The sequence below is a fragment of the Engraulis encrasicolus genome, chromosome 4 (genome assembly GCF_034702125.1).
Source record: "Engraulis encrasicolus isolate BLACKSEA-1 chromosome 4, IST_EnEncr_1.0, whole genome shotgun sequence".
NCBI classification, from domain to species: Eukaryota; Metazoa; Chordata; class Actinopteri; order Clupeiformes; family Engraulidae; genus Engraulis; species Engraulis encrasicolus.
Genome location: NC_085860.1, coordinates 34,230,776 through 34,247,471, shown reverse-complemented (window position 1 = coordinate 34,247,471; position 16,696 = coordinate 34,230,776). Strand labels below are relative to the sequence as shown.

The following is a 16,696-nucleotide window of genomic DNA, read 5'->3' as shown; positions in this document are numbered from 1 at the left end:
AATATGACGCTTTACCATTTACAATTCATTCACAGGACTTTTAGCATGTTCATTTAACACAGAGAACTGAATTTAACACACATATGGTGATGGTCCAACACTGCAACATGTACTGTGCATATAATTTGAACTCCAATCCAGTTTATATTGAACGAAAAAAAGATATGCATTTACACATTAATAATTGAATTGGTTTACATTGTGTTAACAGAAAACATAGTCTCACAATTACTAGCTTCATAACTTTTGAGGCCATTGAACTTACCATTGTCATTGTTCTTCCGTGCAGCAGACCCCATGCCCTGTGAATGCAAGTGTGACGGGACTGTACATCAGGCACTATTGTAATACTGGACTAATCTCTGCCTCCCTTCTCTCTCTCTCACTATCCACACACTACACACACTGTAACAGCCTGTCTGTGTCCCTCCCCATTCTGCCAATGGGTTCAAGCACAATTAGGTCACCTGTCTGTTAACACTGAGCAGGATAGGATGAGATAGGGTTTATTCTCAGTCTATCAAAACAAAGATACAGGATCATAGCATTGTCACAGATGATGATGATGATGATGATGATGATGATGATGATGATGATGATGATGATGATGATGATGACGACGGCGACGATGATGATGATGATGATGATGATGATGATGATGATGATGATGATGATGATGATGATGAGGACTTGTTTTTATGTAGCGCCTTTCAAGTAACCCAAGGTCGCTTTACAAAAGGAGATGGGGCAAGGAAATATGGGGAGAAGAGGAGGAGGTAAGTGGAGTTGGGGGGCAGACCATAGGCCTCAGAGAATAAGTGTGATTTGAGGTGCTTTTTGAACGTAGCCACTGTGGGGGCTCGGCAGATATGGAGAGGTAGACTGTTCCAAAGGGTGGGGGCAGCAACAACAATAATGACAAGTTTAATTAAAATAGTCTTTATAAGCTTGCTGCTTAGGCCTACTGTATAATAACGACTCAAGACTGACATCAGTTGTTCCTTTGGATTTTTATAGATCTATAACTATAACCAATGTCAATTATTTGTACATTTTCTATTCAATGTATTCTGTCAGCAGCATCAAGCTGTTTTTAGACCCTTCGTTTGGCCATCAACTGTCACGTGACACACCATTGAGGCAGAACCAGGAAGTTGATCATCAGGAAGAAAAACAAATTAGAAGTGCCGTGTGTCTAGATTTAGAAGTAGCTGTGTCAGCGTCGTGAAGATTAAAAGAAAGGAAAGGACATACACGTGCAAATATGGATGGTAATGAATACTTGTTTAATAACTCAAGATGGTGTATTCGTTTGTCAACGTTATGTAATCATCAGCCTTTGACTTGGCCCTTTAGCCAAAAGCTAACTAGCTCTGGTTAGGGAGGAGGTTTGCTAAGTGGCAGGGTGAATTATATCAGTAATATCTATGTTGTCAATCAGCTAATGTACGTGTTCCTTATCATTCAGGAAGTACGGCTAATTTGCTTGTGATAAGATCAATTTCGTCGAAAGTAGTTTATTTCGCGTTTTTAAAACTTGTTAATCTGACACTGCATAAGTGTTTCCCTCCCAGCTAGCTCACTTCAGCTAACCTAAACTAGTAGTCTTCCAACGTTATGCCACCAGACATGGTTGTTGTGGCCTAAACCAAACTAAATGCTTTAGTTTACTTGCTTACCTTTACAAACAAACCTAACTACGGTCTGTCAGTAAGTGAGTTTAACCTGTTACCCAACGATAGCATGCTAACGCCACCTGTCATTTACCAGTGGAACAGTGTTGTTGCTATGCCCATAACAAGTGTTTTGAGAAGGAAGGCTTTGTGCTGTCTCGTGGACATGAATGTATTTACTGTCGTTTTGACCACAGATTGATATTTCAATTTGAAACACGCCCTAATAACTATGTGTGTTGAGAATTCTCATTCAAGTTCGGATATTTGAACCTACTGCCTTTGGCTACTTAAAGGGGTATGCCACTATTTTGGAGCTTAATACAGTTAAAATCGTTGGCTGGGGTTTATAAAGGTGGTAAAGTGTCTTATTTTTCATGTAAAGCGTTGTCTTGCTCTAAGACAAGTTTAAAGAGGGAATATGTCGCTAAGCTATTGAAAGTCAATGGATCCGTGTAGCATTGCTAGTGGCATATCCCTTTAAGGCAGTCAGAAATTGTGACTCAGTGAATTTTTTGTGGATGTCGTTATGGAAAACTGAACTCTCATATCTTTACCTTTCCCCCACAGAGACACTCTTTCAACTTAAGGTAAATAGCCACAACTTTTGAGTGACACCACTATCAAACACTTCAAATTCATAAAACGCATTACAGCATTTTTCTTTCTTTTTTAACCTTTAAGAGAGTGGGTTTTTGAGCATTCTATAAAAAGAATGTGTTCTATAACAATGCAAGATTCTACAATTCCATATTGTATTGAATGACGCCCAGAATTCTATAGAACTTTCACCGCCCGAACATTCCCGTCACACCGGTGTGACGGTACACTCTTAAAGGTTGCTTACAGCATACAAATGTAGCCTACTGTTTTTGTTTGTTCATAACTTCATGTCATAAGTTTTATCATTTATGTGGTGATGCTGAAACCTGAGATCTGTTTTCAGTTTACATCAAAGCAGCTGGAAAGACTTGCAAAGAAGGCAGAGAAAGACTCAGCTAAAGAACAAGCCAAGGTTAAGAAGGTATGTATTTCACTAATCAGGGGTATATTTCCATTTGCTCTCTATTAGACGTGTAACCATAATGCTCTGTATGTGTTGTCGTTGAACATTTTGAAGCTTCACACATTTTTTTCAGTTGCATCTAGCTTGTGCAGTTGGGCACACAAATATGTAAACACCTTACGTCTGGACCTAGCCTTGGTCTTACTATACCCTCATACTAGGCCAGGCTAGTCTGGATCTGAGCCAACAATGTTTTTAAAGGGTGTGGCCATTGCAGTAATGTAAATCTCGACAGTGGACTGAGTTGTATGCTGTTAACAAAATAAGGGTAGGGCTACATGATTGAATGAAGCGAAGGACAGCACTCTTCAGATTTCTTCTTTGTTTATTCGCCCACAAACGTTTCGGGGCAGAGCCCTTCTTCAGCATGTAATGGTGTTTGCCTCTTTTTTTTAGGGCTACATAATGCCATACAAATTATTATGCAGATTTGTCAATTGTGTGCTAATAACCGTTTTTGTTGTTATTGGTTTGATATCACATCACTTCTACTTTGCTAATAAGTATGCTTATATACCTGCTAAATTGTTGGCATCTACAGTAATATTCACAATTGCATTGGAATGAGATCACAAAAGGACAAATGTCATATAGTTATTATTACTGGTTGAATATATAGATATTTATGCTGATCCTTCCTGCACAGTGTTACTATAAAACAAATGTCATCTTGTGAAAAAAGAGTGTTTCTTACAGTCCTGTGGGCTGGTGTCTAACATAATTCTAATAGATGTATTAAAATCTTCTGAAAAACGACTGTATCAATTAAGTGGTTACTGCAGACATTTGTTTTACAATGCTGCCGAGCTGCTATTTCTGACTTGGTCCAAGGCGTCATCATGACTGATGTCTTATGGCAGCCTGAAAGACTGAATACACAATTTCAGCTCGTGACCAGCAGGGGGCAGCATTTGACTTCATTTGAACAGTTGGGTTTTGTTTTGCCGTGATGGGATAATGTCGTGCATAGTTTAAATGCACTTCTAGATCTACTGAGCAGATGTTAAGCTGAAACTGAGGGTTATCTACAACTCATTACAGATCAGCCATTGAAATGCAGATAACTTCCAGCAAAAAAGTGCACAGTTTAGTGGCTGTTTTGTGAATGCAAATAGCACCAGATTTTGTGAGCTGACCAACAAAGAGGCAGTCCTGTAGGGTGCATTTTTTAATTCTTCTCTGTATTATGTTGTACGTGTAATAGGTTATGTCATACCTGTACACCGTTATTTTTTATGTTTCTTAAAAAGAAATGCAGATAAGTATTGTCTCTCACGCTATAATAACTGTAGAATATAGTATTTTTTCATTGCCATTTAACTAAATCTATGTTTTAATTTTGGAAGAGATCAGCAGCTTATAACAAATCGTGTGTGTGTGTGCTCTCTGCCAGGCTCTTCAGCAGAAGAATGTGGAGTGTGCTAGGGTGTATGCGGAGAATGCCATTCGCAAGAAGAACGAGGGCCTCAACTGGCTGCGCATGGCATCACGAGTGGACGCCGTGGCCTCGAAAGTTCAGACAGCAGTCACCATGAAGGGTGTAAGTAGTGAAAGAAAGAAAGTCCACCTGGGAAACTCCAACTCACACTGTCATTGTGACACAGCACACAAGTGTACACTGTACACAACAAAATTGCATTTATGCCTCTCACCGTGCAAGGGGGCAGCCCCCAATGACACCCCAAGGGAGCAGTGTGGCGGGACGGCACCATGCTCAGGGTACCTCATTCATGGAGGAGGATGGGGAATAGCACTCATGGGTTATTTACTCACCCCATGTAAACCTGAGATAGGCCCAACACCGGAATCCTAGTCTCGTGCTCTGCTCCTTAAACTCTGGACTGTAGAAAACATTTCATTTTAGTTCCTAATTTACCAAGTTTCCGTATTATGATGGGATCTCAGTCGTAGATCTCCCTAGTTCCAGGATAATTGTGTGATTGCACTCAATTAATATAAACTGTTCTTATTATGAATATTCCAACAATATCGGTTAAGTCTGAGTCCAGCTGTCAAGGGTTTTATATCCATTTACTTGTAGAACTGATTTGCATGCGGCCGACTAGTTTCTTTATGCATGTCCATCCCATATGAGAGACGTCTAGAATAAATCAGAGGTTAAAGTTGCTGGAAGGTACCATACTTATGAGATCCTAAGCCCCATACACTTTACCCCTATTCGACTGCAATAGGAGGCGAGAGGTGTATGTCGAGAGCTACACCCAAAAAGATCTGATCACCCCGCTTAAGTTCCAGTTTACGATAACATATTTTTATCCTAAGTAGACACCATTGACACTCGGGCTGACCCGAAGTATAGCGTCCCACTCCACATGGAGAAATGTCCTTGGAGCTGCTACGTTTCGACAGTACAATAACCTTATGAAGGAATAAACGGGATCTACAACAAAATATAGATCAATGAAAGTTTTATTACAAGACAAATCTAATTCTACGACAAAGTACAATTTGAAAGAAAGTCAATGCATACCTGAACAAGAGGAAAGGCTACACGAACGAGAGATTCGCGGAGGATCTGGATACAGATAAAACCTGATAGAATTCATATTTCCCCCGTCTTAAATGAATATTTACCACGTGGGTCACCTTAGCCAGGTAGCCAATAGGCTGCGACTATTCATTTGGGCTGGGCTACTGTAACCCAGAGGGGTTGGGCAAATGCCCGACTCTTCATTCATTCCTATGATTCTAAATCTTTAATAAATCATCTACGACCATTTTCAACACCAATACCTTGTCACCACCCGAAATATGACCATCAGATTGATACCAAACACATCGTAGCAATTTTCAACATGTCATGGTACGCATTTAAATCACACATCTCAGATCTGGCGGGAACTCCTGTAAGGTGAGCTTTGAACATCTGGCCAGCTGACCAGAGGTGTGCGCGGAACACACCCTGGAGGGGGGTGCGCGCTGAAATCAGCTGGAGAGCGCGCGGGAACGCACTGGCCCGGAGGTTCCGTGGGTTATCACGCCTGGAGGTGCGCAAATGGAACAGGTGGCCAGGGTCTCCGAGCGATTACTCGAAGGGGGGTACTCACTCACACAGTACTTTTGAGATCTCGATGTAAGATATGCAAAGTTTATCTCCGAAGTGAGAAGATAGCATAGAGGAGCCAAAACAATGGTGATAGATTGCAAACAAAGGCATTGAAATAAAGAAAAGAAACGCAAACAAATGTTAATATCGTGCCCCTGAGCCACCAGCGCTGTGCATTCAGCGCTTCTTCGTCAGGGCCCATATGGGGGGATCTTACACCCACTAGTGTGGGCTTCCATTCAGAGTAGACCGTGGCCAAAGAAATAAAATCTCGATATTGATGCGAGGAATCCATATTGCCAACAATGCAGACTTTTCATTGTAAACCTCAAAGCCACTACCTTTGGTTATAATATCATACTCACTTGCAGTATTATAGAACACAGTTTCAACACATTTCAACAAGTACTGCCCATATACAGTGTAGCCTGGGCGAAAGCAGACTGTTGACTCCGTCAAACAGTCTGGCGAAAGCTAACAGGAATCTGTCTCTATGGAGTTTGGGGATGTCTGAGCTTTTAAATTCATTGGAGTTCTGAAATTTAAAATTCAAATTGTGCTTTATTAGCATGACTGTTACGATATAGTGTTGTAAAAGCATACAAATAACACAACAAAGTGTGAATAGTGTTACCTATCAGTAACGGACTCTGCGGATGAGTTCTGCGTCACCACTCTGTTTGCTGATTGGCAGAACAGTGAGCGAACCAAGCTAGGAGGGTTTTGTCAGACTATCTGCGGAGCCAAAATTTGTGGGTGGAAGTAACTAGGATGGCATCGCCAGGCTACATAGACGGTGGCTTTTTAACAAATGTTGCATCTTAAACTTGACACTTTGGTCTAAACTAATGGGTGTTGATGTGGTTCATTGAGTAACATACGCATTATATAACATCTTGACTTGTACACGTTGAGTGACCTCTTCGATATGTACTGTAAACACACTGAAATTGCTTTTTGTGTTTGCATAGCGCATAGGCTTCTCCATTTATAGAAAGCAAACATGATGGCCGCTTGTATTGTGGGCATTCCCTAATTACTTTTTTTTTTTTTTTTTAAAACAACACAGGTGACAAAGAACATGTCGCAGGTGACAAAGGCCTTAGATAAGGCGCTGGGCTCCATGGATTTACAGAAGGTGTCTGCCGTCATGGATAAGTTTGAGACACAGGTGCAGAACTTGGACGTCCATACCTCGGTGAGTTGAGTTTACACCCTAGCAATAACGCATACCCCGACTGCAGACGTGTTCAACATTCTTGTTTTAATGTTGCCATCATTATTCAAATATATGATGATGTGCTACAAAAAGGTTATGAGGTGTTTTTGCTTTTAACCTAGAGGTGAGTTTTTTTGTTAGAAAAGCAGTCCAGTTCTGAGTTCTGAAAAGCAAGCACTTGACAACCAGTGCTCCTGTCATTATGACTACCTGGAGGGCGGGACACTGACAGCTTTGGCCAGGCCCAGGACAAAGGCATCTGACAGGGGCTGGAACACAATACATTTAGTACAATGTAATGAGGACCAATTCTGGGCCTCCCCACTTTCTGGGCCTGGGACAAGTGACACACCCCACCCCACCAGCGTCGGCTTTCCTGCTGTAGGGGAAATACTGCTTACCTGCACTATCCCCTATCCATCCATTTAGTATATCGCCATTTCCATTCTTCAGCTCGTACTCGGTAGCATTCATTTTGTTTGCCGTAATTTCTGGACTATAAGCCACACCCACTAAACTTCACAAAAAATGTAAATATATAGGCTGCAACTCTAAGCTGCAGTTGTTCACATAGTAACATGGGATGTTAACACAACATTATCTCTGGAGCTAAATCTCTCCAAGTTGTGCTTGTTACATGTAATAATCCAAATAATATTAGCCACATCATGATGTAAGCTGCAGGGTTCAAAGCGTGAGAGAAAAGTAGCAGCTTATAGCCGAGAAAATTCAGGTGTCATCCTGTTTGAATCAAAGTGGTGTCCTTCAGTCTATGGGTGCGTTCCAATATGTGACCTTGCGCCCTCCGTTCGTGCTTGTGACCTCGTACCAGGAAGTAATACGTTGTGATGGCATCACTGACAACAGCGTTATACTGTATGTCAGTATGTCGCAAAAGCTCAATTGTAAAGTCATTTTCTCATTTGCAAACTGGATGGTGAATGAAGAATAGTCCCCCAAAAATTGTTGTGGCTAGGCTGACAGCGGGGAACTTAATTGTTTTCTCCACGGAGTCAGGGCATCAGCAAATAATGAGGCCACAAACACAAGTGGAGGACACAAGGTCGCATATTGGAACGTACTCTATGTGTCTGCCTTCAAGTCCTCTCCTCTCATGATGAGTGGCTGAGTGCCAGCCCATGTTGGTGGGTTGCGTGGTCGCATGGTACCATGAAACCCAATGCTAGCCTTTTATGGGAAGCCACGGAGGTGCGCTCCTTTTAGCGTGGCTATATCACCATGGTAATATTAGGCCTTTGACTGCTTGCCCTGTGGTAACATGCGTTCAGAAGTCACTAAGCCTACTCTTTGGAATGCCCATCAGGTTCGGCAAGCTTCTGATAAATACTCCAATATATATGCATATTTTAAAAACATTTGACTAGTCTGATATACAATATAACGTACAAGTAGGCATGCATTTGGAGGTTCACTGACACTCAGGACATAAAGTGGTAGAGAGTTGTCTGTGAAGAATGTCATTCTTTCAAAATCCAAGTCAAGTCAAATGTACTTTGTTGTCAAAAATCTATGTAACTGGGTAAGCACAGAAGTTTGAAATTGTGTTTTACCAGTCTCCAATCTCCAGTTAAACTAAAACATAAATGAGACATTGACAATCTCTCTCTCTCTCTCTCTCTCTCTCTCTCTCTCTCTCTCTCTCTCTCTCTCTCTCTCACACACACTCTAAAACTATCACTATACTAACACTGACACAATACTCCTACACACACACACACACACACACACACACACACACACACACACACACACTCACACTCACACTCACACTCACACTCACACACACACACACACACACATGTGCAGTTTCAAAACACTAACATACTGATATAAGTGTACAGGTCCTGAATGGCTGGTAAGGGTTATCTGATGATCTTTTCTGTCGTCCTCACCACCCTCTGTAGTGCCTTCTTGTCTGCAGCTAGACAGCTGCCATGCCAGACAGAGTGGTCAGGATGCTCTCAATGTAGAAGTTTGTGAGTGCAGATGTGGTCAGCTCTTCTCATCCTTTGCAGGGAGTGGAGTCGTGTCTGCACCTTTTTGACCTGAGCGTTTGTGTTGGTAGTCCATGTGAGGTCATACGTGATGTGTGCACTCCCAGGAACTTTTGTGCTTTTCACAGACTGCAGTTGATGATGAGTGGGAGGTGTGTTGGTTGTTTTTTTCATGAAGTCCACAGTTTGTTTTGTTTTGTTGATGTTGAGAAGCAGATTGTTCCTCTCACACTAGTTGATGAGTTGATGTACTTCCTCTCTGTACGGTGAGTCATTGTTGTCTCTGATGAGGCCCACCACTGTTGTGTCATCTGCAAATTTGATGATGAGATTCGTTTCAAATCAGGCACAGCAATTGTGGGTCATCAGCGTGAACAACAGGGGAGATAGCACACATCCTTGTGGCACTCCGGTGTTTATGATGGTGGTCGCTGCGGAGTTGTTGCCAATTCTGACTGACTGCGGTCTGTTTGAGAAAGTCCAGCAGCCAGTTGCACAGTGAAGTGCTGATGCCTATTGCATTCAGTTTGTCCACCAGATGTTGAGTGATGACGGTGTTGAACACGGAGCTGAAGTCGATGAACAGCATCCGTTCGTGACTGTTTTTGTGTTACAGACTAGCCAGGCAGAGGTGGAGTGCTGTTGCTATGGTGTCATCAGTAGAGCGCTTGGGGCGGTAGGCGAATTGATATAGATCCAGAGTAGGGGGGAGAATGGATGTTAAGTAGGCCTTAATAAGTCTTTCAAAGCACTGCATCATGATGGGAGTGAGTGCAATGGGTCTGTAATCGTTCAGTGATGATGCTGGTGACTTCTTTGGTAGTGGTACAATGGTGGTAGCTTTGAAGCTTGCTGGTACGGTGGCTTGGTCCAGAGAGACGTTGCTGTGAGGACATCAGGGAGTGAGTCAGCACAGTCTCTGAGCACACGCCCGAATATATTGTCAGGACCTGCAGCTTTCCTGTGGTTCACCTTGTGTAGGGTCCTCCTCACGTCTGCTGGGTCCAGTTGAAGTGTTATGTTGTCATGGCCAATGGGGGAAGTATGTGGGAACATTTTAATATTAATTCCTTACTTTCTCTATCTGGCATGTGACGGCACAACACAAAAGTGGCATAATGAAGATGAATTGGTAGCACCACATTCTGAATTTCATTTCAATTTGGTCTAGGAGTAATAACAAAAATCTGCTTTCTTTCTCTCTCAACACTCTGTCTGATAATATTGATTGGTCACCAGAAAGCCCCTGTACTGCAGCTGTACCGTATACCATTCTAAGCAGCTTAGAGGTGAACTGTGTAGCATTTTCAATTTAATGAATTGCCTAAAGCCAACCAATTTGCATTTTCCAGCAGTTACAAGAGAGAGACAAGGTCGTCTTTTGTGAGTAAAAGTTGAGAAATATTCAAATTTGCTTGATGTGGCCTTAATGCTGGAATTTTAGATCGGCTTTTCATAGCTGAAAACCATTTGACAGAATTAATGCATACCTTTTGCCAACCAATCAAACACTATTCTATTTGTTCTGCGTATAGAAAGAAGCCTGTTAACTTCACCATTGACTCAGCAGTGCTTCAATAAAAGAAAGTTGTGAACACAACCACTGTAGTTCCAGCCTTTTCCAATTGTGAGTTTAGGGAGTTGACATAATGGATTATGTGAAACGTGCTTTTGTAACGGACAGAAGCTGCTCTATTCCGTTCGACTGTCTTTTTGTTTTATTATCATTTTAGTCTTTGTCATTGTTTGCCCGCCTTGTCATTGTCATCCCCTTTTGCATTGACGGCTTTGGCACTACGTATTTTCAGCGCCTGTCTGTCAACTGGTCACTAGTGTATTTCTGTGTGATGGGCCTTGCTGATAACTTGAAGAAGTAAAAACGGGGTTCCCACGGGTGCTTGAATTCCTTGAAAATGCTTGAATTTCAATTGGGTGCTTTCAAGGTTGTGATAATGCTTGAAATTTGTGTGAAGTGCTTGACAATGCTTGAAATGTATGGGAAGTCTAAGTCAATAAACCAAACAATAGAATTAAAGCAAAAAAGGTTTCCTGAGTGACTATGCGCTTGATCCGATGGCCTCACATGCTGAACTGTGTGAACAGAAAAACATAAAAATTTGAAACTGAAAAATTGCTGCTTGAAGGTGCTTGAAAACTGCTTGAATTTGTTCCTGAAAAAGGTGTAGGAACCCTGTAAAAAGACTGCACTCTTCAGATGTTTTCCCTTATTTATTCACCCAACGATGAAGAAAAAAAGGATGTCCTTTATTTCTTCAATTCATCTACTTTATATGGGATTCAGCACCCAGTTCAGAACTGTGAAGTAACAGCAGGCAATCGTGTAAGTGCATTTTTTCCACTTCTCAACTTCCTGATATCTCCCTCTCCTACCCTTGTCTCCTGTGTCTGTGTGTTTGTGTGTGTGTGTGTGTGTGTGTGTGTGTGTGTGCCATCCCTCCGCTGCGGTCTCAGGTGATGGAGGACTCCATGAGCTCGGCCACCACCTTGACCACGCCCCAGGACCAGGTGGACGACCTGATCATGCAGATCGCCGAGGAGAGCGGCCTAGAGGTCATGGACAAGCTCAGCGAGCTGCCCGCCGGGGCCACCTCGCTGGGGGGGGAGAGCTCGCGCGCACAGGAGAAGGAAGACCAGCTCTCACGCAGGTAAAGACGTAGCTAAAACGTGTGCGCACGCGCGCGCGCACACACGCGCGCACACACGCACACGCAACCACGAGAGCAGAGCTCGAGCTCACCTGAGAAGGAGGACCAGCTCTCACGTAGGTTAATATTAAGACATACACACACACACACACACACACACACGCACACACCATACGCACAAGAGCTCACGTTCTCAGGAGAAAGAGAACCAGCTCTCTCGCAGGTAAAAAACTAGCACACATTCTCTCTCTCTCACACACACACACACACACACACACACACACACACACACACACACACACACACACACACACACACACACACACACACACACACACACACACACACACACACACACACACAGATTTTCTTTGTCAATACTCTTCTCATCTGTCTTTAGACTGTGTTAAGAGATCAGATCTCCTGCCATAACCTGTCTGTCCTGTTCTCTGAATCCCAAGTATTGGTAACCCTTACCAATACACACACACACACACACACACACACACACACACACACACACACACACACACACACACACACACACACACACACACACACACACACACACACACACACACACACACACACACTGTTGGATTTTCACCACTCCTTTACCTTAAGGTCTGACTCCATCCACTCCACACCCAAACTCCCAAAAACAACACCGTAAATAAAAAGAACAAGAGAATGCAATACCCACAGTCATTATTCCCCCATGAAACTTGGTAAACATGATTATTACCGGTATTATTATTATTAGGCCTTTTATTATTAGGTATTATTATTATTATTACTCTTATTATTCAAAAAGGGTCATTACTACTACACCGCATTTCACATTATTACGCAAATGACTTTTTTTGCCGTTTTCCTAAATAATCAATAGAAATGACAGTCGTCATCATTTTCAAGTAATCGGCCATTAGAGTACAATTCAAAAGTTTTTGAATGAACCTTCCAATGATAACGGTATTTTTTTAAATAACAAAAAACTTAAAATGCCCAAAATGCTCTGTTCCAAATTATTACGCAAAACAGTTTTGTAGTGTTGTAATACAAATTTCTTTCTTTTTTTCCCATTTACATCAAAACAGTTGGCATTTGGTACCTTCTAAATTACATTTCGATGTTCAAAACTTGGTCATAAGCTGTAACTGGAATGCTGCGTTTAACATTGAAGTCAATGGCAGGGCATTGCATGGGAGTTATGGAAGCCTAGATATCCTTGATGCTTTGCTCTCAGCTGTTTTTGTTTGTTTGGTCTGGTGACCCACACTTCACTCTTCAATATACCCGTAGATTTCCATGCCACGTGTAGGTGCTTTGGAGGTGATGACATTCTAACTCACCAGACATAGCATCCCATTCATTTTCAATGGGGTTTTATGTCTGGTGCGTTAGAATGTCATCACCTCAAAAGCACCTAAACGTGGCATGGAAATCTACGGGTATATTGAAGAGTGAAGTGTGGGTCACCAGACCAAACAAACAAAAACAGCTGAGAGCAAAGCATCAAGGATATCTGGGCTTCCATAACACCCATGCAATGCCCTACCATTGACTTCAATGTTAATCGCAGCATTCCAGTTACTAAGTCAAAGAGCTTATCACCAAGTATTGAACATTGAAATGTAATTTAGAAGGTACCAAATTCCAACTGTTTTGAGGTAAATGGGAAAAAAAGAAAGAAATTTGGATTACAACACTACAAAACTATTTTGCATAATAATGTGGAACAGAGCATTTAGAGTTTTTATTATTTTAAAAAATACCGTTATCATTGGAAGGTTCATTCAAAAACTTTTAAATTGTACTCTAATGGCTGATGACTTGAAAATTATGACGACTGTCATTTGTATTGATTATTTGGGGAAACAGCGAAAAATGTCATTTGCATAATAATGTGGAATGCGGTGTAGGGCTGGGTATCGCAGCCATGTTCCAGTATCGATTTGATTTCGATTCTTAGGGCTTTGAATCGATTAATCACGATTCGATTCGATTCGATTCATCCCGAATCGATTCAATCCGTTCCCTTCCTGGTGCCAGGATTTCCCCCAAAAGATGCTGTTGCCTATTTTTATATAAAAATGTCAAAGGGCTGTGGCTTGACAGTGTTAACAGATTGCTAATTTGTAATAAGTAGGCCTAGGCCTAATTGACTAATACCTACTTGGTATTTTCCATAGACCTAAATTAAACAAAAAGAACAAAAAGAAAAAGAACCAAAAAAATCGATTTAATGCCCTGTGAATCGATTATGTGAATTTCGATTCGATTCGATCGATTATCGATTAACTCGATAATTTTAGCCATCCCTGATTACTACTGATTTCGTCGTGCTAGTTTGTAACTCAGCTATCTCAACACACACACACACACACACACACACACACACACACACCACAAACGTGCGTGCTCACACACATATGTAATATTACTTAGACATACAGTACATACCTACAGTACACACACACAACCACACCCTCTCGCTCATAATTGTGTACAAGCGTGTAGTGGCAGACATGTATGGATTTGTTCTGTTCTGTTCCCTGCTGTGCAGGTTGGCAGCTTTGCGAAACTGAGGCGTGCGGTGGTGGCGGCGGCGGCGGTATCCAAGGAGACTGTTCCTGTGTGCGGATAGCAGGAACCAGCCGTTTCCCCCAAGAGAACCAGGCGGCCAGGACACTTTGGCTCTCTGCGATTCTATTAAACTGTTCCTACTGTGAGGACCTGACAAGCCTGTATTGATTTCTCACCCCCCCCTTCCACCTCCTACAACCCTCTCCTTCCATCCCCCCCCCCACCAGCCACCACCCACACACCACCCCCAGATCTATTTATATACGTATTGGCAGTCGGCGTGGCTGAAAATACTACCCTGCATGAACGTGTGCGTGGTGTTTCGCTCCTCTCCTTTTCTCCCTTCTCTTCTCTTTTCTCCTGCCCCCGCACGCTCTCTCCCTTGCTTTCTCTCTCTCTCTTTTTCTCCCCATTTTACACGGTAAACAATCTGTCTCCCCTCTTGACTTTTTGTCCTCCTCCTTCTATTTCTGTCTCTTTTCCCCCCTCACCTCACCGCCATCACCTTTGCTTTCTCTCTCGTCTCTCGTTGTGCCCCTGTCATGCACACCGCCACCCCCCCGCCCTCTCTCCCCTCATAAGCCCCCCCCCCTGCAGGCCCCCCCACAGTTTGAGCCACTGACATCTGAGGTTCAATGTCCGGTCACACGATCAAAAACAAACAAAAAAACAAATAGACTCTGTATCTCTTTCTCTATCTCTCTATCAACACAGTCTTTTATCCAGAGATTTTTTCTTTTGGTTTGTTTTTTTGTTTGGCTTTTTTCTTTTTATGTAACTGTATAAAGGAGATGTTTTTCTTTTAAAAACAAAAACATGAAAAAAAACTGTAAATGTATCTGAAGGTATGTGGTGTTTTTTTGTTTTTTTGACTGAGTGCTTTGGACAGAATGTTTTGTTTTATAACCCTGCCTTGTAATCTCACCTGGTGATCAGAGGCCCCACCAAAACTCAACAATTTGAGTTTCTTCTGTTGTTTTTCACAGAGTATTTTTACGTACCTGTCCTGTCCACAACGGAGACCTGCCTGAGTGAGGCACTACTGCTACTACCACTACTACAAGAGGTGGAATTAGAAACCTGGGGCCACAGTAGGGGGTTGTTATTATTATTCGAATGCAATTGTGGGAGTTGCCAACTGCCGATCAATTGATATTCTCTACAGACTCGGTTTACTGTAGATGTTTAGTTTTAAATACAGACGTGGATATTTATAGATGCTGAAACACTAAGACATTGGGGAATTTCTTTTTGCTACCATTTCCCCACTGCTCCTGTATCACATTATTTACAGTCATGGGACTTAGTCATACAGCGCTTATAGGACCACCATCCATCATTTTCCATCGGCATGCAGTGTAATGCTGAACAGCAAAACATCATTTTCATATCTCTGAGCAAAAAAGGCTGTTGGGTTTTTGGTTTGAAAAGCATGGAAGCCATCCCTTTTTTTAATCTGTTGCTGGATCCCTATTACATTTTATTTTTTGTTGTAATTCTGTTTTTGTAGTGTTTTCTGTTTCAGGACTGTTATGACCTGTCTGTGTTTTTTCCTTTTCATAATTTATTTTATTTTTGTTGTGTGTGTGTTGGGTGGGTTTTTTTTGTCATAAAAGCCTTACTGTCTCACAGCTCGCTTTGTATGGGTGCTCCTCCTCAGTGCCTCTGTCTGTAAGCCCATAGTAGAGCACTTAAGGAGCTGTAATGACGATAAGAAGTAACCCCCACCCCAATCTGCACCCCTAGCCTCTCCCCCACCCCACCCTCCTCAACAACCATCCGCCCATCTCATCTCATCCCATCCACCGTCTGAACCATTACAGGCTCCACGTTGTCATAGCAACAAGGAAGTCCCCTTCTCTCTAGCTGTCTCTTTGCCTCTCTCTCTCTCTCTCTCTCTCTCTCTCTCTCTCTCTCTCGCTCTCTCTCTCTCTCTCTCTCTCTCTCTCGCTCTCTCTCTCTCTAGCTCCTTCTCACTGTCTCTCTCTGTAGGCCTGCCACTATCAGCCTTAGTTAAAATCTTTGCTTGGCTCTTTTCTGCCATGATGACGATCATGATTTTAATATCTGGTTGTTTTTTTTGTCAACTTTCCTTTTTCTTCTCTCCCATGTGAGACAACAGAAACTGGGTTCATTTGTACTTACACATGTTATTCAAGCTGGCTTCTTTTGTTTTTATTTTGTATATTTAACTTGTGGAAATAAAACAATCCCTCTGATATTAATGTCTTGTGTCATTAGGTTTTTTTTATTAATTTCTTCCCATCATTAGTTTTGTTTTTATGTAGGCCTATTGTGATTAATTATTTACATAGATCATGAGCCTGTTACATTAATGCCTTCAAGATTGCTCTGACAGCTGTCATTGGTCATTATGGACAAAATGTTATTAGGCCTATCTGAT

At 42.1% G+C, this 16,696-nt stretch overlaps 1 protein-coding gene across 1 annotated transcript; it reads left to right on the top strand.

The window, feature by feature from the left end:
• Positions 1-1,146: 1,146 nt before the first annotated feature.
• On the top strand, positions 1,147-16,517 carry chmp1a (charged multivesicular body protein 1A). Its single transcript, XM_063197273.1, has 7 exons — positions 1,147-1,271; positions 2,244-2,263; positions 2,620-2,697; positions 4,133-4,279; positions 6,876-7,004; positions 11,513-11,706; positions 14,273-16,517. The coding sequence occupies exons 1-7, from the start codon at positions 1,265-1,267 to the stop codon at positions 14,292-14,294; spliced, it is 597 nt and encodes a 198-aa protein (XP_063053343.1). The 5' UTR covers positions 1,147-1,264; the 3' UTR covers positions 14,295-16,517.
• The last annotated feature ends 179 nt before the right edge of the window (positions 16,518-16,696 follow it).